The 23322-nt window shown below is 46.3% G+C and overlaps 1 protein-coding gene across 2 annotated transcripts in view; it reads left to right on the top strand.

The window, feature by feature from the left end:
* Window positions 1–23322, top strand: part of VANGL2 (VANGL planar cell polarity protein 2) — a 66098-nt gene that overhangs the window by 20223 nt on the left and 22553 nt on the right. Inside the window, exons 2-5 of one of the 2 annotated variants that reach the window (XM_089659489.1) lie at window positions 601–879; window positions 3417–3540; window positions 10659–11263; window positions 18672–18808. In XM_089659489.1, coding sequence (XP_089515615.1) covers window positions 809–879; window positions 3417–3540; window positions 10659–11263; window positions 18672–18808 — 937 coding nt within the window. In that variant the 5' untranslated portion in view covers window positions 601–808. Of the gene's footprint in view, window positions 1–174; window positions 880–3416; window positions 3541–10658; window positions 11264–18671; window positions 18809–23322 lie in introns of those variants that run through there. The other variant, XM_089659490.1, reaches the window with a different exon arrangement.

Raw genomic sequence — 23322 nt, 5'->3', positions numbered from 1 at the left:
GCCGACTAGGGATGGCCAGCCGACTAGGGGATGGCCAGCCGACTAGGGGATGGCCAGCCAAAATTCTATGTTAATCATAACTGGCCAGCCGAAAGCCGACTAGGGGATGGCCAGCCGAAAGCCGACTAGGGGATGGCCAGCCGACTAGGGGATGGCCAGCAGAAAGCTGACTAGGGGGATGGCCAGTCAAAATTCTATGTTAGTCATAACTGGCCAGCTGAAAGCCGACTAGGGGATGGCCAGCCGAAAGCCGACTAGGGGATGGCCAGCCGAAAGCCGACTAGGGGATGGCCAGCCGAAAGCCGACTAGGGGATGGCCAGCCGAAAGCCGACTAGGGGATGGCCAGCCAAAATTCTATGTTCACCATAACTGGCCTGCCAAAATCCTTTAAACATTGTGACCAACAATTTTTTTCAGAAATTCCACACAAACTTGCGAACAGAATTCTGATTTATGGCCTTATCAGCAAGTTTGTAGAAAATAGAAAAAAAATCATAAAAAATATGTATTAGCGTGATTTAGATTGTATTTATTGCCTTTCTCCAAAAACTTGTTGACCACATTTGCTGACTGTTTCTCACCTCTTCCCTCCATCTCAGGTGTCCTTGTTTTTTTTTCTTATGAGACGGACCACGCCAGCCAATCAAAATAGAGTCCCTCAAGGTGAAAGTGGATTTTCTGGCGGCGCCTTTTGGCCTGAAGAAGCCTGTGCTGAAAGAGGCGGCGGCCGTGTTGGCAGCAGTTCCAGGGTCGGGGAAACCAAAAACCGTAAACGTGGATCGCCACAAAGGTCGCTACTCTGAAAACATGGACAACGAGTCCCAATATTCTGGGTACTCTTACAAGTCGGGGCAGTCCCGAAGTTCCCGCAAACACAGGTAAGAGATGATGGCCATTCAGAAATAAAAATTGATGCCATGGATGCAGCTATGCTTGCTCAGCTGCTTTGGGGCTTGAGTTTAGTAGGGTTCCAGTTAGGTGTCCTGCATATTTTCCCTTGTTTTCTCAAGGGCACGTTTTACGATTATTATATTGAGGACTTTCTTAATTGAGGCAAATTCTGGTGTTTTGGTTTTTATTTGATTTCATAGGAAATTTTGGGGCTAATTTGATAAATAACTGGGTGGTTGCTGCTTGTCCTATGCAGGATAGTCAAATGGCACACAGCAATGGGAGAGCAGAGAAGGGTCTGATAGGGTGGCAAGCATCAGACGTTTGCTGCAGAGCTCTGGCTAACTTTGATACTGGATAAGACAGTGGTGGTCAGCTTAAGAGATATAGTGGGCTATAGATAAGGCCCCCAGCATGGCCCAAGAGCCATACAGGATGTTTAGTATATGATATGCTACAGCAGATGATCAGAGACTGGTGTCACACTACAGCAGATGGTGAACACACTTCAGGTGAAGGTCAGCGACTGTGGATATGCAGGTGATGACCAAAGTCTGTAGAGTGTCTACAGTCTCCGACCAACAGCTGTGGTCATGCTACCGAAGATGGTTATAGACTGTTGATATGCTACAGTCAATGGCCTTAGACTGTGCACATGCTACAGTCAATGGCCTGAGACTGTGCACATGCTACAGTCAATGGCCTGAGACTGTGCACATGCTACAGGCAATGGCCTGAGACTGTGCACATGCTACAGGCAATGGCCTGAGACTGTGCACATGCTACAGGCAATGGCCAGAGACTGTGCACATGCTACCGGCAATGGCCAGAGACTGTGGACATGCTACAGGCATTGGCCGGAGACTCTGGACATGCTACAGGCATTGGCCGGAGACTGTGGACATGCTACAGGCATTGGCCGGAGACTGTGGACATGCTACAGGCATTGGCCGGAGACTGTGGACATGCTACAGGCATTGGCCGGAGACTGTGGACATGCTACAGGCATTGGCCGGAGACTGTGGACATGCTACAGGCAATGGCCGGAGACTGTGGACATGCTACAGGCATTGGCCGGAGACTGTGGACATGCTACAGGCATTGGCCGGAGACTGTGGACATGCTACAGGCATTGGCCGGAGACTGTGGACATGCTACCGGCAATGGCCGGAGACTGTGGACATGCTACCGGCAATGGCCGGAGACTGTGGAAATGCTACAGGCATTGGCCGGAGACTGTGGACATGCTACCGGCATTGGCCGGAGACTGTGGACATGCTACCGGCAATGGCCGGAGACTGTGCACATGCTACCGGCAATGGCCAGAGACTGTGGACATGCTACAGGCATTGGCCGGAGACTGTGGACATGCTACAGGCATTGGCCGGAGACTGTGGACATGCTACAGGCATTGGCCGGAGACTGTGGACATGCTACCGGCAATGGCCGGAGACTGTGGACATGCTACAGGCATTGGCCGGAGACTGTGGACATGCTACAGGCATTGGCCGGAGACTGTGGACATGCTACAGGCATTGGCCGGAGACTGTGGACATGCTACAGGCATTGGCCGGAGACTGTGGACATGCTACCGGCAATGGCCGGAGACTGTGGAAATGCTACAGGCATTGGCCGGAGACTGTGGACATGCTACAGGCATTGGCCGGAGACTGTGGACATGCTACAGGCATTGGCCGGAGACTGTGGACATGCTACAGGCATTGGCCGGAGACTGTGGACATGCTACAGGCAATGGCCGGAGACTGTGGACATGCTACAGGCAATGGCCTGAGACTGTGGACATGCTACAGGCAATGGCCTGAGACTGTGGACATGCTACAGGCAATGGCCTGAGACTGTGGACATGCTACAGGCAATGGCCTGAGACTGTGGACATGCTACAGGCAATGGCCAGAGACTGTGGACCCCCCAAAGGCGGTGGCCGGAGACTGTGGACCCCCCAAAGGCGGTGGCCGGAGACTGTGGGACCGCCCAACAGGCGGTGGCCGGAGACTGTGGACCCCCCAAAGGCGGTGGCCGGAGACTGTTGGACCGCCCAACAGGCGGTGGCCGGAGACTGTGGACATGTTAGAGGCGTTCGTCAGGGACTTTGGCTTGGCATCATTATAGTCCCTTTACAAACCAATTCTCCTACTACAGATTCCTGAGCCCAAGAGATGCACAACACGGAAGGCATTTGTGTCTTGGACAGTCTCTGCTCATGCATAGTGCCCAATAAGCACTGTCCTTCTCTATGCCCTTTTCCGTTCATTAAATTTGTTTTTTGTTAAGCATTAAGGACTGTTTTATTCTGTTGTGTCCTCAGATGCTAGCAATGCGGTGCATGCCCCTGACCAACCAATAGAGCTGTGTCTATTGTGCGGTAGGATGTTGGGAGGATATGCAACTTTGACTAGGAGCAAAGTCTAAATTTACATTCTGAGTGCCACCCTGTTCATAGAAAGCTTGAAGTATTGAGCTTTAACCATTAGTTATAACATGTGACTTTATTTTGTCTGTACAGAGAACGGAGGGATCGTCATCGATCCAAAAGCCGGGATGGCAGCAGTCGCGGTGATAAGTCAGTCACCATCCAAGCTCCAGGAGAGCCTTTGTTAGACAACGAGTCAACGAGAGGAGAAGACCGGGTATGTCATCTCTCTAAATACCAGGAATTGTGGGGGACGTAAAAGGAATGCAGTTGACAGAAATCAATAAGATGTTGGTCATGATGGTCTCTTATCAAGTATTGGAAAAAAAAAAAATTGCAGATGGAATTGGGTTTTTTAAACACCATCTTCATCTTGTCCTTGTTGTTTGAACTTGTTGGAAGCAAAGCATGATGAGCACTCCTGTGCCATAACCCAACCAGAGAGAAAACTGCTTCAATTGTACCATATTCATAAAGGGGTATGATACTACACCCATTACGGTACCTTTTTTACTGGGGTAAAGTCTAGGATTGGCCGTAGCAACGAAGTTACAGTTCCGGAACCGTTTCTGATGCATAGGCTATCACAGTTGCTATGTACAGCGTGGTCTGCAGGGGTGACCTAGATATTTGGCATTCATCTTTTCATTTTTCTTGAAAAGGTTAACTTGCCCTTTAACTAAAACTGTCCGTATCCAGTTAGATACCTGTATGAATGTTCGTGCCAAAATTCTAAAATATCGGTCAGATCATTCTTTCTTGTCATCGACGTAACCAAATTTTTTTGAAAGCCCTTAAAATGCCATCTAGAAGTATTAAACAGGTTTCATTATATTATGTACAATTCCTGAACGAAAACCCCATTTTATTTGTTTTGAGAGGTTTTCCATCCTTCTACTTTGAATTTTCTCGTCTCGGTCAAAAATGTATTTCGATTTGACTCCACTAACCATTAGAAAATCGAGCAGTCTGAAAAGGAAATCATTTCAAAGGAAATTCTACTGGTGTATAGCCAGCTTAGGAATCGTGGGGCCCTATAGATAGATTTTGTTATGGCCCCCAGTGCATATTAATTTCAGTCATGTGCACTGCTCTGTGCATGCTACAAATCTCATAGTCCATCTCGGGAGCAAGCAAGGGAGGGTGGGTACATTCCTTCATACAGTGGGACCAAGAAAGGGTGGCTACATTCCTACATATAGTTTGACCAAGACAGGCTGGCTACGTTCCTTCATAGAGTGGGACCAAGAGAGGGTAGCTACGCTCCTGTATACAGTGGGACTAAGATGGGGTAGCTACGCTCCTGTATACAGTGGGACCAAGATGGGGTAGCTACGCTCCTGTATACTGTGGGACCAAGACAGGGTGGCTACATTCCTAAATACAGTGGGACCAAGACAAGGTGGCTACATTCCTCCATATAGTGGGGCCAAGACAATTTGGCTATGTTCCCTCATACGGTGGGACCAAGACAGGGTGGCTACACCCCTGTATACAATGGGACCAAGACAGGGTGGCTACATTCCTCCATATAGTGGGGCCAAGACAATTTGGCTATGTTCCTTCATACAGTGAGACCAAGACAAGGTGACTACATTCCTAAATACAGTGGGACCAAGACAAGGTGGCTACATTCCTCCATATAGTGGGGCCAAGACAATTTGGCTATGTTCCCTCATACAGTGGGACCAAGACAGGGTAGCTACGCTCCTGTATACAGTGGGACCCAGACAGGGTAGCTACGCTCCTGTATACAGTGGGACCCAGACAGGGTAGCTACGCTCCTGTATACAGTGGGACCCAGACAGGGTAGCTACGCTCCTGTATACAGTGGGACCCAGACAGGGTAGCTACGCTCCTGTATACAGTGGGACCCAGACAGGGTAGCTACGCTCCTGTATACAGTGGGACCCAGACAGGGTAGCTACGCTCCTGTATACAGTGGGACCCAGACAGGGTAGCTACGCTCCTGTATACAGTGGGACCCAGACAGGGTAGCTACGCTCCTGTATACAGTGGGACCCAGACAGGGTAGCTACGCTCCTGTATACAGTGGGACCCAGACAGGGTAGCTACGCTCCTGTATACAGTGGGACCCAGACAGGGTAGCTACGCTCCTGTATACAGTGGGACCCAGACAGGGTAGCTATGCTCCTGTATACAGTGGGACCAAGACAGGGTGGCTACGTTCTTAAATACAGTGGGACCAAGACAGGGTGGCTACACTCCTGTATACAATGGGACCAAGACAGGGTGGCTACATTCCTCCATATAGTGGGGCCAAGACAGGGTGGCTACATGCCTGTATACAATGGGACCAAGATAGGGTGGCTACATTCCTCCATATAGTGGGGCCAAGACAATTTGGCTATGTTCCCTCATACGGTGAGACCAAGACAGGGTGACTACATTCCTAAATACAGTGGGACCAAGACAAGGTGGCTACATTCCTCCATATAGTGGGGCCAAGACAATTTGGCTATGTTCCCTCATACAGTGGGACCAAGACAGGGTAGCTATGTTCCCACATGTGGTGGGACCAAGATCGGGTGGCTATGTTCCCACATACAGTGGGACCAAGACAAGGTGGCTAAGATCCTGTATACAGTGGGACCAAGATAGGGTGGCTACATTCCTCCATATAGTTGGGCCAAGACATTTTGGCTACGTTCCTACATACAGTGGTACCAAGACAGGGTGGCTACATTCCCAAATACAATGGGACCAAGACAGGGTGGCTATGTTCCTACATACAGTGGGACCAAGACAGGGCGATTACGTTCATTCATACAGTGGGACCAAGCCAGGGTGGCTATGTTCCCAAATACAGTGGGACCAAGACAGGGTGGCTACATTCCTATATACAGTGGGACCAAGACAGGGTGGCTACATTCCTATATACAGTGGGACCAAGACAGGGTGGCTACATTCCTATATACAGTAGGACCATGGAGAACGAACTTAGACACCCTCTAACAGCTGGATCATGGCATCAAAACAATTTGGAGATTTGGAGGAGGCTAGAAGCAATAGAAGGAACTTTTTTTTTTGCGTTAACTATACATACTTGAATATATTTTTATACATTTTTTTTTGTCAGTTTCAAAGTCCTCCAAGGGTCCCCTTCCTACCCTGGGCCCCCATAGCAGTCACATGGGCTGCTCTATCTAGATCTACAAAAATTTGGCATCAAAAACCTTCCTTTTTAGCTACTTGCTAAACCATGCACGTCTGCAGCTGGAGTTCTGCTTTAGTCTGCTTGTTGCTTCTTCTTTCCCTCGCTTGGCCTGGAAGCGTGCGGATAGCTCTGCGTTGCAGCGGAAGTCTCGCTTGTTGCCTGCCATCACCTCGTGACTAATTATTTTCCGCCGGCGTCTGCAGCTTCAATTAACAGGAGAGGTTATTGATTCCTTGCAGCACTTATCGGCATCTCCAGACGAGATGCCGTGGCGCAGCGCTAACAAGCAAGCCCGGCTTCGTAAGCGAGACAGGTCCTCGTGGCTTTGGCCTGATGCCAGGGAGAGCTTGCGAGAGGATTCGCAGCACAGGGGTCGCCGGCTCTCGACCGCCATTGGCTGGCGGTGATATCATTGTTTCCAGGCCATGTGAAGTCCAGGAGGAGATGGCGGAATTTTTTTTTTTTTTTCTCATTTACTATGGAAACTCCGCTTAGCGGCCTGGCTGTACAAATTTACCTTTCCACACCTCATTAAACCAGAGGAAGGAACAAATACCCTTCCTATTAGTTCAATGCCTTCCTCCGGGAGTGTACGGCTAAACTCTTCCGTAAATAAGAGACGGCTCGCCGGTTAAAAATTCAGTTACATATAGTTGTAATGTTTCTTTAATAATGGGGTGATGGCTGCAACAAGAAGGCCGACTGTGCAAATTCATGCCAAGGTTCCAAAATCCTCAGACTACAGTAACATCTAAAGTCCCTTTTAAAGTGGAACTTCACTCCACCCCCCATTAATGGGGTATCCATAAAAAAGAAATAAATACAACATACATGATCCAGTGGTGTTCTGTAGAGATCTGCTGCACCAGTGCCACACCAGGCCTGATGCCACCATCTTCTATGATATCAGGGGATTGGCTCTCTTTTTTGGGCTCTTGCAGCCAGCCTCCTGATGATGCCCCCCCAGAATATCTCTTTCTGTAGAGATCTGCTGCACCAGTGCCACACCGGGCCTGGTGCCACCATATTCTATGACATCAGGGGTTGGCTGTCTTTTTTGGGCTCTTGCAGCCAGTCTCCTGATGATGCCCCCCCCCCCCCAGAATATCTCTTTCTGTAGAGATCTGCTGCACCAGTGCCACACCAGGCCTGGTGCCACCATATTCTATGACATCAGGGGTTGGCTGTCTTTTCTGGGTTCTTGCAGCCAGCCTCCTGATGATGCCCCCCCCAAAATATGACTTTCCAGGTTTTGCAGCTGGGGGTTGGCTGCAAAAGCCAGATAAGGACAGCCAATCCCTGATGGCGCATGTGTGGTAGAATACTCAGAATATCCCTTGAGCTTGTTGGATGCATGACGTGGGTATGGGAATAGTGTTCCATCACTGATGTCAGTGGGAGGAATTGTGTCCCATCATTGGTGTCAGTGGGAGGAATTGTGCCCCATCATTGGTGTCCATGGGAGCAATGGTGCCTCATTGCTGGTGTCAATGGGAGGAATAGTGTCCCATCGTTGATGTCAGTAGGGATTGTGTCCCATCATTGGTGTCAGTGGGAGGAATAGTGCCCCATCATGGATGTCAGTGGGAGCAATGGTGCCTCACTGCTGGTGTCAGTGGGAGGTATGGTGCCTCACTGCTGGTCTCAGTGGGAGGAATAGTGTCCCATCCTTGGTGTCAGTGGGAGGATTGGTGCCTCATCTCTGGTGTCAGTGGGAGGATTGGTGCCCTATCATTGATGTAAGTGGCAGAAATGGTGCCCCATCACTAGTATCAGTGGGAGATATAGTGCCCCATCACTGGTGTCAGTGGGAGATATAGTGCCCCATCACTGGTGTCAGTGGGAGGCATACTACCCCATTGTTGGTGTCAGAGGTAGGAATGGTGCCTCATCGCTGGTCACAGTGGGGGGAATAGCGCCCCATTGTCGGTGTCAGAGGGAGGAATGGTGCCTCATAGCTGGTATTCATGATAAGAATAGTTGATCATTGGTGTTAGTGAGAGGATTAATGTGTTGTTTGGTGTCAGTGCGAGGAATAGTGCCCCATCACTGGTGCCAACGGGAGGATTGGCGCCCCATCACTGGTGCCAACGGGAGGAATAGCGCCCCATCACTGGTGCCAACGGGAGGAATAGCGCCCCATCATTGGTGCCAACGGGAGGAATAGCGCCCCATCATTGGTGCCAACGGGAGGAATAGCGCCCCATCATTGGTGCCAACGGGAGGAATAGCGCCCCATCATTGGTGCCAACGGGAGGAATAGCGCCCCATCATTGGTGTCAGTGGGGAGGAATAGCGCCCCATCATTGGTGCCAATGGGAGGAATAGTGCTTTGTATCATTGGGAGAAATAATGCCCCAAGACCCAGATAAAAGCAAGCAAAGGGCCACACTTTGGAGACCACTGCTCTAAAATAACATGAGATGTAATAAATTCTGTGATGAGTCGTGTTTTCGGTTGGTTCCGCAAAGATTCACTAGTGTTAGAGTGTCTGTAGCTGTAACGTAAGACGTGGAGCCAGCGGCTGTGTATTTCAGACTCCATATTGTAATCCATACCCCCCCTTTTCTCGCTATACCTTAACACGGTCGTTCAACCGGTTAGGTTTTCAGGTCACAAGATCAAACTTGTCGTTCTCCAGTTTATGCGTCCTCTTGAAGAAAACGAACACTCCTGCAGAGCTGCGAAAAAAGCCCCTGAAATAAGTTTCCACATTAAACGACATATTAACACAACAGCTCTCCACGCAGCAATGTGAAAATGCTCGGCGGCTCTCTGCGAAGGCTGGCACCTGTTCGTCTTGTACGTCCGCCAAGTCGGAGCTCCCCCAGCTTGTGCGATCTTGTATGGTGGGAGGAGGTTGGGGAGGGGGGGGCCGCCAACAGTCCCGAGTTATGAGCTGAATTCAAAATAAGAATTGGCTTGTAGAAAGCTGCCGCCAGGAACGCTTACAAGATTTTGTAAGGAATGCTTGGAAATGGATTTAAAGCCTAACCAAACCTTTTTTTGTTTTTAGTTTTGGGTAGAGTGGAAAAAGCTTTTTTTTTTTTCTAGTTTTTTTGTCTGTGACCCTGTAGATTTTTCCTTTTACTTCCTGTCCTTGGTGACAACTGCAACTCTCTTTCCTTGTACAGGTGTCACAAGACAGGAAGTTAGATGGCTTCTAATTCTTCTCTAGTCCACCAAAAAAAAATTATATTTTAGAGATGTGCCCTAAATGGGTACCGAATGGGCAATCAAAGTCTGGCTGAGACTTTAACCAGAAGGTATAAAACTGGCGGCCCTCCAGCTGTTGCCAAACTACAAGTCCCATTAGGCATTGCAAGGTTGACCGTTACAAACATGACCAGGGGCAGACTAACCAATTTGAAACTTGGGCACTGCCCAAGGGCCCGGGGTCAGTAGGAGGCCCCATGAGATGCCCCTGGTACCTTTTTCATAGGCTTTTTTTAGTTTGGACAAGGACACAGGGGCCCCATTATCCCCTATTACCCGGGGCCCCATGAGTTGTCAGTCCACCCCTGAGCATGACTCCCAAAGGTAGAGATATGATGGGACCTGTAGTTCTGAAACAGCTGGAGGGCCTTCAGTTTGACCAGCTGGAGGGCCTTCAGTTTGACCAGCTGGAGGGCCTTTAGTTTGACACCCCTAAGTTTTTAACCCATCCCAATCTTTTTCCACAATGAAATAGTGTTTTTAGCTAGAGTTGGACTTCATGAGAACCTTTGTCAGGATGTCTTCCTCGAGACTTTGGGTAGATTTTCACTCGCTTCCTGTTTCCTCAGTCTCCTCTTTCCCCAGTGATCATTCAAACTGTTCACTGTGTAGCAAGGATAGGCTGTGGTTTGGGGTGATCTGTGTCAGGCATTTGTGAACACAGCCAAGAACAGCGCAGGCACCAAGATTTATATGATTGTATCATCTACGAGTCCTGGACGTAGGTGGTGACCATGGATGATGCCTGAGCAAAGATAGTGCCAGCTTCTGGATAGAAAAAGCAGATGATAGCATTGCCGGGGGTTGGGTGGGGTGGGGTGGGGATGGGGGTACTGTGATATCTATGAGAAGTAATAAACACCTGCAGCATGCTGCACTTAGCATTAAATAATATATCTGATTGCCTCAATTTAAAGTGACTCCTTCTGCTTGGTCAACAGGATGACAACTGGGGCGAAACCACCACCGTGGTCACCGGGACCTCCGAACACAGCATATCCCATGATGACATTACCCGTATCACTAAGGACATGGAGGACAGTGCCAACCTGGACTGCTCCCGCCACTTGGGCGTCATTGTGGGTGGAGCCTTGGCCTTTGTGTCTTTCCTCACCCCCATTGCCTTCATGCTGTTGCCCAAAATCTTACCATGGGATCTGGAAGCTTGCGGCACGCCCTGCGAGGGCCTCTTCATCTCTGTGGCCTTCAAACTCCTCATCCTCCTGGTGGGCAGCTGGGCACTCTTCTTCCGGCGCCCCAAGGCCTTCTTCCCCCGGGTGTTCGTCTTCCGGGCGCTCATCATGGTGCTTATTTTCTTGCTGGTGGTGTCCTACTGGCTCTTCTACGCTGTCCGAATTCTCACCACCGCTGAGAGGAATTACCAGGGGATAGTACAGTACGCTGTGTCACTGGTGGACGCATTGCTCTTTGTTCACTACTTGGCAGTAGTCTTGCTGGAGTTACGGCAACTGCAACCTCAGTTCACCATCAAGGTTGTCAGGTCCACAGACGGAGCAAGCAGGCACTACAATGTTGGACACTTAAGGTAAGCCAAAATATTTTTATAGTTTGTTATGTGTATGGTAGATGGAATAACGGAATAAGCCACTTAGAGCTTGAATGAGATTCACATAGAGCTTGAATGAGCTCTCATGGATAGCTTGGATGAGCCCTCACCTAGAGCTTGGATGAGCCCTCACCTAGAGCTTGGATGAGCCCTCACCTAGAGCTTGGATGAGCCCTCACCTAGAGCTTGGATGAGCCCTCACCTAGAGCTTGGATGAGCCCTCACCTAGAGCTTGGATGAGCCCTCACCTAGAGCTTGGATGAGCCCTCGCCTCGTGCTCGATATATTGTTCAGCTTGTGCAGTCTGATAGATTTGCAAGAGATGAGGTAAAGCACAATCTCTCCACAATGGACTAAGCAGGAAGCAGACAATGCAATGTAATTGGAAAAATGTTTGCTCCACCATGAATCTGTATAAATAAAAATGTTACATAGAATACAAAAGGTTTGTTTTTTTCTTAATTTCAAATATCATGGAAAAGGGGGTCTAGCTTCAGTTGTTTGGGGTTTTTTTTCTGCTTTCTATTGTTGTTCCCCTAAAATTACTCCTAACTTCCTGTCTTGGTGACAACATTGCCACCAAGGCAGGATGTAATGGGAGATCTGCAACTGGAAAAGCAATAAACTACACATTTTGTCATGGGGGGGTTGGGGAAGGGGAAGACCAAACAAATTAAACTCCAGCTCTAAGTTCATCCATGACAGGGGCGGACTGACCATTCGAGCACTCAGGAACTGCCCGGGGGCCCGGGGTCAGTAGAGGGCCCCATGTGATGCCCTGGTACCTTTTTTCATAGGCTTTTTTGTGTTTGGGCAAGGACACACGGGCCCCATGTTCCCCTAATGCCCGGGGGCCCCATGAGTTGTCAGTCCTCCCCTGATCCATGATCATCTCTCTTCAAAACAGCCCCAATGTTCCCGTATCCGAAGCACAGCACTCCTTGTTATGAAAAGTGGCTGAACAGGTCACACAAAGATTCTTATCCTAGACAAGGCTTATCTACCGAAAAACTTTATTATTTCCAAATTAGGGCACTAAAAGTGACTTATTTTATCTTTATAGTTTAATGAGTTTACTGCCCCAACCATAAACTAATTCTGCAGTCTAAACATAGACAATTAAACCACCATTTATTGGCCCTCTACATATAGAGTAATCACGGGCCCTGAAGCAACGTCCTTAGATCATTTTAAACTGCAACTCCAGCCAAAACCCATTTTAATTTTTGGCTAGAACAGGGGTGCTCAACCTTTTGAAGCATGAGGGCCACTTTAGTGATTTAGTAATTGACCTCTGGCCACAGTGAAATGGTTCAGGATGTCAAGTATTTTCTTTTGAATAGCATAATGAACATTTTCCATCTGCAGTTGCTGAATGCCAGGAGGAGGGAGAGGAGGAGAAGCCTGATTTCAGAGGTTTGAAGGAGGAATATGGAGAGGATCAGTTCCTGTATATTCCACCCCCACTGCCCCTCCAGTCCAAGTGTTCAATACAATGTGATAGGGAGGCCGCATGGGCCCCCTGGAGCATGGGGCAGAGTCACCACTGCCTTAACTTATTATACCACACACCCCCAATTACTTGTGTAGCAACACATCTAGACTATGGGGTTTTACCTTCTCCCTCCCCCCAACTGCAAATGTAAATGAGCCTTTACTGTCCTGAGCCCCCTATAAGACTGCTTTCACAGTGATAAGCTGCGGTTTACCCACACCACGGGGGCAGCACAGTGCACCTGCAGCTTTCCTGTGCCATAGACTTCTATTATATCTTGCGGGTGTGGTGCACTTTCTGAAAGCACACCAAAACTCCTGCATTCTGGAGTTTTAGTGCACTTTCAGAAAGCGCACCAAACCCTCAGGATATAATAGAAGTGAACTTCCCTGTTTTGAGGTTGAGGGCCACATCAAAGAACACCGAGGGCCACAGGTTGAGCACCCCTGGGCTAGACTAAGCAATAGTTAGAACTATGTCTATATTCCTATACTATATGGTTAAGAGTTTGTGGACCCCTGATCATCACATCTACAATATGACCAGAGGAATGCAAGGAACCTGAGTGTCACGCACAGAGCCCAGACCTCTACTCTACTGAGATGAAACACCAGTTGTGAGCCCGGTCTCCTCATCCAACATCAGTACCTTAACTCGGCCTATTGAACACCTTTTGGATGAGTTGGAATATCGATTGTGAGCCAAGTCTTCTCTTCCAACATCAGTATCTGATCTCAACCTTACAGGATCACCTTTGGGATGAGTTGGATTACTTATGGAGAGCCAGATCTTCTCATCCAACACCAATACCTGACCTCAAGCTTACTTGACCACCTTTGGGATGAGTTGGAACGCCTATTGTGAGAACATCACATCTACAATATGATCAAAGGTATACAAGGAACATGAGTGTCCCACACAAAGCCCTGACATCAACTCTACTGAGATGGAACACCTGTTGTGAGCCAGGTCTCCTCATCTAACATCAGTACCTGACCTCAACCCTACAACTTTTGGATGCATTGTAATACCGATTGTGAGCCAGGTCTCCTCATCTAACATCAGTACCTGACCTCAACCCTACAACTTTTGGATGCATTGTAATACCGATTGTGAGCCAGGTCTTCTCATCCAACATCAGTACCGGACCTCAACCTTACAGGATCACCTTTGGGATGAGTTGGATTACTTATGGAGAGCCAGGTCTTCTCATCCAACACCAATGCCTGACCTCAAGCTTACATGACCACCTTTGGGATGAGTTGGAATGCCTGTTATGAGACCATCACATCTACAATATGACCAAAGGTATACAAAGAACATAAGTGTCCCACGCAAAGCCCTGACCTCAACTCTACTGAGATGGAACACCTGTTGTGAGCCAGGTCTCCTCATCTAACATCGGTACCTGACCTCAACCCTATTGAACAACTTTTGGATGCATTGTAATACCAATTGTGAGCCAAGTCTTCTCATCCAACATCAGTGCCGGATCTCAACCTTACTGGATCACCTTTGGGATGAGTTTGATCACCTATTGTGAGCCAGGTCTCCTCATCCAACATCATTGACCTCAACCTTATTGGATCACCTTTGCAATTAGTTGGACCTCCTATTGTGAGACCATCATATCTAATTTATATCCAAAGGAACTCTTGTATGCACAGAGCTCTGACCACAACCCTACTGAGATGGAACACCAGTTGTGAGCCAGATCTCCTCATCCAACATCAATACCTAACCTCAACCCTATTGAACAACTTTTGAATGAGTTGGAATACCGTTTGTGAGCCAGGTCTTCTCATCCAATATCAGTACCTGACCTCAACTCTACTGGGATGTGTTGAAACCCCTTTTGTGAGCCAAATCTTCTTATCCAACATCAGTACACAGACACACTCCAAGATCTCATGGAAAGCCTTCCCAGAAGCTTGGAGGATCTTATACCTGCAACGGCAGGCGAAATTGATATTAATGGCCATGGTTTTGAAATGGGATGTGCAACAAATTCATAAGGGTTGTGATGGTCAGGTGTCCACCAACTTTAGTCCATGCGGTTATTCTATAACTGCTTCTTCGTGTTTCTGGACACTGTGTTCTTGTCAATTTAGGAAGTGCGGGGAAATAACCTGTGTTAGAAAGATGTCTATACTTGCCTTTTTCAGTCTCATAACCTCCCCTGTGTAACCTGGTGGCGGCAGCAGGGTAGAGGAGAGAGTGCTTGGCAATGGCTAGTAAAGCCTGGTCCAGTGAAGTAGCAGACCCATCTATTATTATTATTCTAGTTGACACGGGAGATCACGTGACCACACCAGAGTGGCCTGAAAATAGGTAATTATACCCCTTATTTTTAGGCACATTGGTTGGCATAGGTGTTGGGAGGGGATATTTTTAAGGCTAGTGAGGTGTATATCCATAATTTCACTTTAAATACATTATTAAATAGCCACAAATTATATAAATCTATTTTATGTGCACAAAATCTCTTTGAAAACCCAGATATCACCTTGTAAAAGTAGCCGCGACCTCATCGCTGTGCTGTACATAGAGCAGAGCTGTGGGAGGGACCCAGCAGGCTCTGCCCACTACAGAAACCCTTCAAGAGGGGGGCGGAGACCAGACCAGTCACCCAGCACGAGTAGAGAGAGCAGCAGTGAGTGGTCTTTATTACAGGAAGAAAGTCTCACACTGAGAAGAATACACATGATGGATGGATTTGGACAACTGTCTTTTTTTTTTTTTTTTTTTTTTTTTGCAGGTAGTCAGTTGTAACTTCCTGAATTGTCTGCAGATGATTGCAAATCTTTTTTTTTTTTTTTATTCATACAGTTTTTTTTGTTTTTTTTAAACTACCAAGGCCATGGGATGTGTACGATTGTTCCCATGGCAACAGCCGGGAGTTGATGAGCTGGAGCATTAAGATGTTTGTTTCATGTCAGACCAGTGGTGGAATAATCATCAGGGCATTCCCAGAGTACACTGCTTGTAGTACAAAGAACGGGAGGGAAAACATTTTACGTCTTAAGAAAAGCTAAGCATTGGGGTGAATCTGTAGACTTTTTTAAGGTTTTCATATATTTATTAAGAGTATAGTTTTTTTTTTAATAAAAAAAACGGATCAACAATCGTGAATGTAACTCTGACTTGTAATTGATCATCGTACATGGAAGACCAGACATATCTCCTCCTTAATATATGCAGTCTCTGCTTCTTGCTTAGGTATGCTACACAACGCTTGTGCCCTGCTGATTCCATGATAAATATGGACGGTCTGATGGAAAGTTACGCTCTGTGTAGGATCTAATGACTTAAAATATATACATGATGCTCCTGGAAGAAAAAGACCATGGGATGGATTCAGGGGCGGACTGACCATTTGGAAACTCGGGCACTGTCCAAGGGCCGGGGGTCAGTAGGGGGCCCCATGAGTTCCGTCTAGTGGTCATAATGTGGTATTTTTCTGAAATACCTCAATCAGAGAAACAAAGCATTAGGGACACTAGATGGAGATGGGGGTTGTTTGTGATGGCATGAAAATGCTTGAGACATTCGCACAGCAATTTGTAAAAAAAATATAAATAGACCACTAAGTGATGGAGGCTGGAAAGCTCTTTTGGTGACGCCTCCCAAGAAAGGCCTCAAAATTATAAATAGTCTGGGAATCCCCAATCAAAAATCTATATGTGAACCAAACTAAAATGATTAGTTATGGATTCAACCAGGACTCATGGGGTTTTTTTTTTCTTTTTATATATATATTTGTGTTGTAGTAACATAGATAAATGGGCTGATGGTCAAAGAAATTCAGGAACGACTTCTTTAATGAAAACCTCTTTAAAAACATGACAAAACAAAAAAAAAAACACCACGCTCTACAGATCTCATACTATTCCCCCTCAATTTTGGGGGATAAGGTGGGCCATATGTTGAAATATATATAGTCCCATAATGGCCAGCAAAGCTCCGTATTAAAGGGTAAAGCACATGAAGTCCTTGTTAGAGAAATGTTCCTTATATTACAATTCTACATCTTTCAAAGGAGAAGTATATCGCAGAGGAAAGGTAATCTATACACATAAGGTGCAGTCTAGAGGAGGAATATTAAACCATCATTAACCGCCCTCTTGCATTGAACAGTAATAGTAGGTCCACTTTGGTGATAAATGGGTCCACTTTGGTGAGGACAGCAATAATGGGTAGTCTTTGGGCAGAACCAGGGGCAGACTGAGCATTTGGAAACTCGGGCACTGCCCGGGGTCAGTAGGGGGCCCCATGAGATGCCCCTGGTACCTTTTTTATAGGCTTTTTTTAGTTTGGGCAAGGACACAGGGGCCCCATGATCCCCTATTGCCCGGGGGCCCCATGAGTTGTCAGTCCGCCCCTGGGCAGAACACTGATAATTGAAATAAGTCAACTTTGAGAACAGTAATAATAGGTCAACTTTGGTAAGAACATTGAAAACCATATTAGGTCCATTTAGGTCCTCTTTGGTGAGCACAGCAATAATAGGTAGTCTTTGTTAAGAACACTGATAACTGGAATAATAAGTCAACTTTGAGAACAGTAATAATAGGTCAACTTTGATGAGAACATTGAAAACCATAATAGGTCCATTTAGGTCCTCCTTTGGTGAGCACACTGAGAGCCGTAATAAATAGGTCCTCTTTGGTGAGAATGCTGATAACCAGAATAATAGGTCCACTTTGGTCTTCATTGGTGAGAACACTGAGAAAAGTAAAAATAGTTCCTCTTTGATGAAAAAATTGATAACTGGAATAATCGGTTGACTTTGGTGAGAACATTGATAATGGTGGTAATAGGTCTTCTTTGGTTAGAACATTGAAACCGTACCATTAGGTCCACTTTGGTAGGAACAGTAATAGGTCAACTTTGGTGAGAACAGTAATAGTAGGTTCTCTTTGGTGAGCACATTGAGAACCGTAATAAATAAGTCCACTTAGGTGAGAACATTGAAAACGGTAATATTAGGTCTATTTTGGTGAGATCAGCAATAATAGGTCTTCTTTGGTGACTATATTGAGAACAGTAATATGTTCTTTTAAAAACATTAAGAACAGGAATAGAAGGTTCACTTTGGTAAGAACAGTAATAATAGGTAAATTTTCGTGACAACATTGAGAACCATAATAATAGGTCCCGTTTGGTGAGAATGTTGAGAACAGTAATAATATGTCCACTTTGGTGAGAACAGTAAAAATAGGTCCTCTTTGATGGGAACATTGATAACTGCAACTTTGGTGAGCACATTGAGAACAGTAATAAATAGGTCCACTTTGGTGGGAATACTAATAATAGGTCCTGTTTGTTGAGAACAGCGAGAATAATAGGTTCACTTTTGGTGGGAATAGTAATAAGTCCTCTTTGATGAGAACATCGAGAACGAGAATAAGTCCTCTTATGAGAACACTTATGATAAGTCCGCTTTGGTGAGCACATTGAGAACAATAATAATTTTGGCCACTTTGGTGAGCTTACTGTGAACCATGATAAATAAGTCCACTTTGGTGAGAACATTGAGAACCGTAAGAAGGCAAAAGAAAAATCAATGATTTTAGATTAGGTGCCCTTAGTCATTCCAGACAAAAAGACCAGCATACGGTTAGCAGAGTTGGGGAACTACAGGTTTTATAAGTTATATACAAAAATTTGGACTTGTATCTTTTTCACCTGTATGGTGGCCATGTTTGTCTCCAACTAGATGGCAGTCATTTTTGTTCTGCTAGATATATCTGTATTTTGTCAGTCTGGTTGATTCACGACCTCTGTTCCCATGTTCCTCCTGTTTTGCCCTTGTGTCTTCTCCCCCCTTTTGGCACACTTGTTAATTTACCGTCTCTCCTCCCCACCCGTCCCTGTCTGTTCTACTCACAGTATCCAGCGAGTCGCTGTATGGATTTTGGAAAATTATTATCACGACTTCCCCGTCTACAACCCTGCCCTCCTGAACCTGCCAAAATCCATCCTGAGCAAGAAAATGTCTGGATTCAAGGTCTACTCGCTCGGAGAGGGTGAGACGATGATAATACTGTTCCTGGGCCTTTTTGGTTTTTTCCACTTTGTCTTCACCTGTTGTCTCCTCCCTGTCTAGAACCTTGTCTACATAGCTTGTGTTTATGACCTCTCTTGGGTTGTCCTCTACGGTTAATACCCAACTCCAGATAGTGTGGAAGAGTTAGAACCTCAACCAACTTTCTATTGATGTATGTGCCTTCATTTGGGAAATTATTTCCTCACTTCCAGGCTATTTGATGGACACCTGTGAACCCCCCCTCCCCCCTTCATGTTTGATAGGTGTCCAATAAAACAGGAAATGAAGGAAATCCTCTCAATGGGAACAGCAAGAAGTCTACATTTTCTAGTAAAACCTGGAAAGTTTAACATTTTTCTTAGGATTGTAATGCTGTCTGTGTCACCATGAGAGAGATTTGTCCTCACTAACTGTCCTGGTGGTGGAAAGAGGACGAGAGAAGACATTTCAAGGGAGACACGGACAGCATTTAAAACATGACAGATGTTCTAACTCTTCTCTGTTCTATACAAAAGTAAAGTTTTGGCTGGAGTTGGATTTATTGACAATCTCCACCTATTCTAATATCTTGGTTTTAGGAGGACACTAGGGCATAGATTCACCCATTTGTTCTCCATATCTCTGAGATGGCAGTGGTAAGATCTTCCCAGAGTAATCTGTGGTTCCTACAGCTAAACCAACCTGTACCTTGGCCAAGCAATAGAAAGGATTGGGTTCACGTTCATCCCCACTATGCAACAGCACTTATTTTTTATTTTCAAACATTTTTTTCTTTGGTGACGCAGTACATTTCAAGGTACAGTAAGACCAGGCTTAGATGCACACAATGGGGTTGATTGACTAAAACTGGAGACTGTATACTCTGGTGCAGCTCTGCATGGTAGTCAATTGGCTTCTAAATTCAACTTGTTTTTGACAAAAAAAAAACTGGAAGCTGATTGGTTTCTATGCAGAGCTGTGCCAGATTTTGCACGCTACGGTTTTAGTAAATCAACCCCAGTGCATTGAAGAAACGGGTAGGCATATTGTAGGTCACGCTTGGTGGCATTCACAATCGAGTATCTATAAAGGTTGCCCAAGGGTTATGGATAACGTGGTAGTGCAATATAACGTAGATCTCATCATTTACTCAACATATGAAAAGTGAGAGCTAGACAGCAGAGAGAAGAGAAGTAAAATAAAAAGCCGTAAAGAAGTTGGGGGGGAGGGGTATATAGGGGGAAAGGAAATGGAAAGGCAGGGTTGCTGGGCTACCATGCCCCCCTGGGAGGTGCACCTTGTACAGCATCCTAATAATTCATAGCTGTAGAAAACATCTGTCAGAGGTGAGTGGAATGAAATGCTTGACCCAAGCGGTCCCAATTTTGTCAAATTTGGTCATTCTTTCTAGTAGTATTGCCGTTGCATTTTCATAGCTTAAAGTCCAATTATTTCTGTCTTTTAATTTTGTGGAAATTGAGGGTTTGCCAGGATTTTGCAATAGTTTGGTAGCACATACTTTTGTGGTGTTCCCCTGATGCCTTGTTCATCTGCTGTGTGTGTTGAGGAGAAGCTCTCTGCTAGATCAGACTCACTATAGTTAGACTTACACAGCTAAAGACTCTTCCCACCCTCGTCGCATAGAAATGGGCAAATCATGAAGCACCATTGCTATCACTTGAGTGGCAGGGGAGTTAGAGTTGCATGCTACTACAAACATGTTCATATTGACATATCCCCTCCAGCAGATGGAGCTCTCAGCTTTTTTTCCCATCTTTACTTGTCAGTTCTTAGCTGCCCAGTAGGGATGAGCTTGGGAACCAATGACTTTGACAGTAAAAGTCCATGTGGCCATAGTTCATCAGTGGACCTGCATAGAGAAAGGGTCCCAAAAGCCGCACGCCTAGCAAAACCATTACTAAACAGGTGAAAGCCGCCTCAGCCAGCTTCATCCAAAGCCACGCCCCCATATTCGATTAGTGTTTTTCATGAGCATTCACTCCCTTGGTTGCAGTTGATTGGGCAGGATTGATTGCTTCCTTCTGGGTTCGGCCCAAGTTGGGACCAAAGCTGAGCTCATCTCTACTGCTCAGCCGAGAAGAAAGAACCCTTGCTTACAGAGCTTAAGAGCTGAGTCCCTTGGTTGCAGTTGATTGGGCAGGATTGATGGCTTCCTTCTGGGTTTGGCCCAAGTTGGGCCAAACCCAATGACTTTGACAGTAAAAGTCCATGTGGCCATAATTCATCAGTGGACCTGCATAGAGAAAGGTCCCAAAAGCCTCACGCCTAGCAAAACCATTACTAAATCGGTGAAAGCAGCCTCAGCCAGTTCATCCAAAGCCAAACCCCCATATTCGATCAGTATTTTTAATGAGCATTCCCTCCCTTGGTTGCAGTTGATTGGGCAGGATTGATCGCTTCCTTCTGGGTTTGGTCCAAGTTGGGACCAAAGCTGAGATCCTCTCTACTTAGTCGAGAAGAAAGAACCCTTGCTTACAGAGCTTGACAGCTGACTCCTTTGGTTGCAGTTGATTGGGCGGGATTGATCGCTTCCTTCTGGGTTTGGCCCAAGTTGGGACCAAAGCTGAGCTCCTCTCTACTGCTTAGTTGAGAAGAAAGAGAACCCTTGCTTACGGAGCTTGAAAGCTGACTCCCTTGGTTGCGGCTGATTGGGCAGGATTGACCGCTTCCTTCTGGGTTTGGCCCAAGTTGGGACCAAAGCTGAGCTCCTCTCTACTGCTTAGTCGAGAAGAAAGAGAACCCTTGCTTACGGAGCTTGAAAGCTGACTCCCTTGGTTGCGGTTGATTGGGCAGGATTGACCGCTTTCTTCTGGGTTTGGCCCAGGTTGGGACCAAAGCTGAGCTCTTCTCTACTGCTCAGTCGAGAAGAAAGAACCCTTGCTTAAGGAGCTTGACAGCTGACTCCTTTGTTTGCAGTTTATTGGGCAGGATTGATCGCTTCCTTCTGGGTTTGGCCCAAGTTGGGACCAAAGCTGAGCTCCTCTCTACTGCTCAGTTGAGAAGAAAGAACCCTTGCTTACGGAGCTTGACAGCTGACTCCTTTGTTTGCAGTTGATTGGGCAGGATTGATCGCTTCCTTCTGGATTTGGCCCAAGCTGGGACCAAAGCTGAGCTCCTCTCTACTTTTTAGTTGAGAAGACAGAACCCTTGCTTACGGAGCTTGACAGCTGAAGTGGAACTTATCATGCTCACAATAATTCAGAGAAGTGATCCATTGCCCTCCTTCCTCTTTCTTTTTGGGTTCTGATGTTTCTCTTTATTGTGAAGCAAAGGAAGGAAAGTGTTAAATTTTGCACCACTGTAAAACGCTGGCTGAACCACCAGCGGGTTTAAAGATGTTTCACCACCCTCTGTCCTCCGCTAGGCATCTCCCTTTCTTACGAAACCCAGTTCCCCCTTTTATTTGTCAGCTAAGGCCGACAGTGCAGTGATTGGTTGTCAAGGGTGACACAGACCTCCTTGTAGATTCTCGCGATCACAAGAATAGTTCCCACCATCTTTGCTTCCCATGACCTCTATAACTGTCTGCCTGCTACACACAGACATGAATCTTGTCTTGTTCTAGTTCCTTGTGGAAAAAAAAAAAGCTAGCGCACAGGAGGCGGGGCCCCTTCCATTATGAAGGTTGGATGAAACCTCCTCCTCGAAACCTTTCTCTCCCTTTAGGGCATCGAGCTGAATATCAAATTATGAAAGTCAAAAACTTCAAAGCTGCTGTCTGCGGTATGGAGGCCTCGTTGGGCTTCTCCAAGAGTTTGACATGAAACGTGGAGGCTGCGGGCAGACGCTTCAAATTCAGTTTTTTTTAACCCTGGATGGGACTCCCTTAGTGCTTTGCATTTTGCATTTTTTGTATAGGAAATTTCTGCTTTTTTTGAATTTTTTTTAATATATATATATATATATGTGTGTGTGTATATATATATATATATATATATATATATATATATATATATATATATATATATATATATATATATATATATATATATAAAATTTAGGCCAGAGCAGTGGGAAGATGAAATGAAATTGTTGTCGGCAGGGCTTTTTTCTCTCAGACAATAGGTACAGGTACTCCACCCTTCCAAGTCACCCCTTGTCTCCACCCCCTACCCACCTCCGTTCACCTTTTCATGGTTCCATCCTCTACCCACCTCCCAACATTTCCTCTTTAGATAATACAGAACCAAGCTGTGTAATTGTTATGGAGTTTAATGATGCCAAGAAGAGCAGTAAAGTAGATCCCCTGCAGCCAGCAATAATAGATCCCCCAGCAACAATAGATCCTCCACCCCCTACAACGACAAATCCTGCAGCAACAATAGACCCCTCCCACAGCAACAATAGATTACTGAGCAAAAATAGATCTCTCCAACAATAGACCCTACAGCAAAATACCCATTCAGCATCAATAGATCCACCCAGCAACATTATATCTCCCAGCAGCCAGCATCAATAGACTCCTCCCTCAACAGTGGATCCCTCCAAGCAACA

Source organism: Staurois parvus, unplaced genomic scaffold, assembly GCF_062004578.1.
Source record: "Staurois parvus isolate SC_StPar_1 unplaced genomic scaffold, SC_StPar_1.0 ptg001161l, whole genome shotgun sequence".
Classification (NCBI taxonomy): Eukaryota; Metazoa; Chordata; class Amphibia; order Anura; family Ranidae; genus Staurois; species Staurois parvus.
This window is presented reverse-complemented; position numbering and strand designations above follow the sequence as displayed.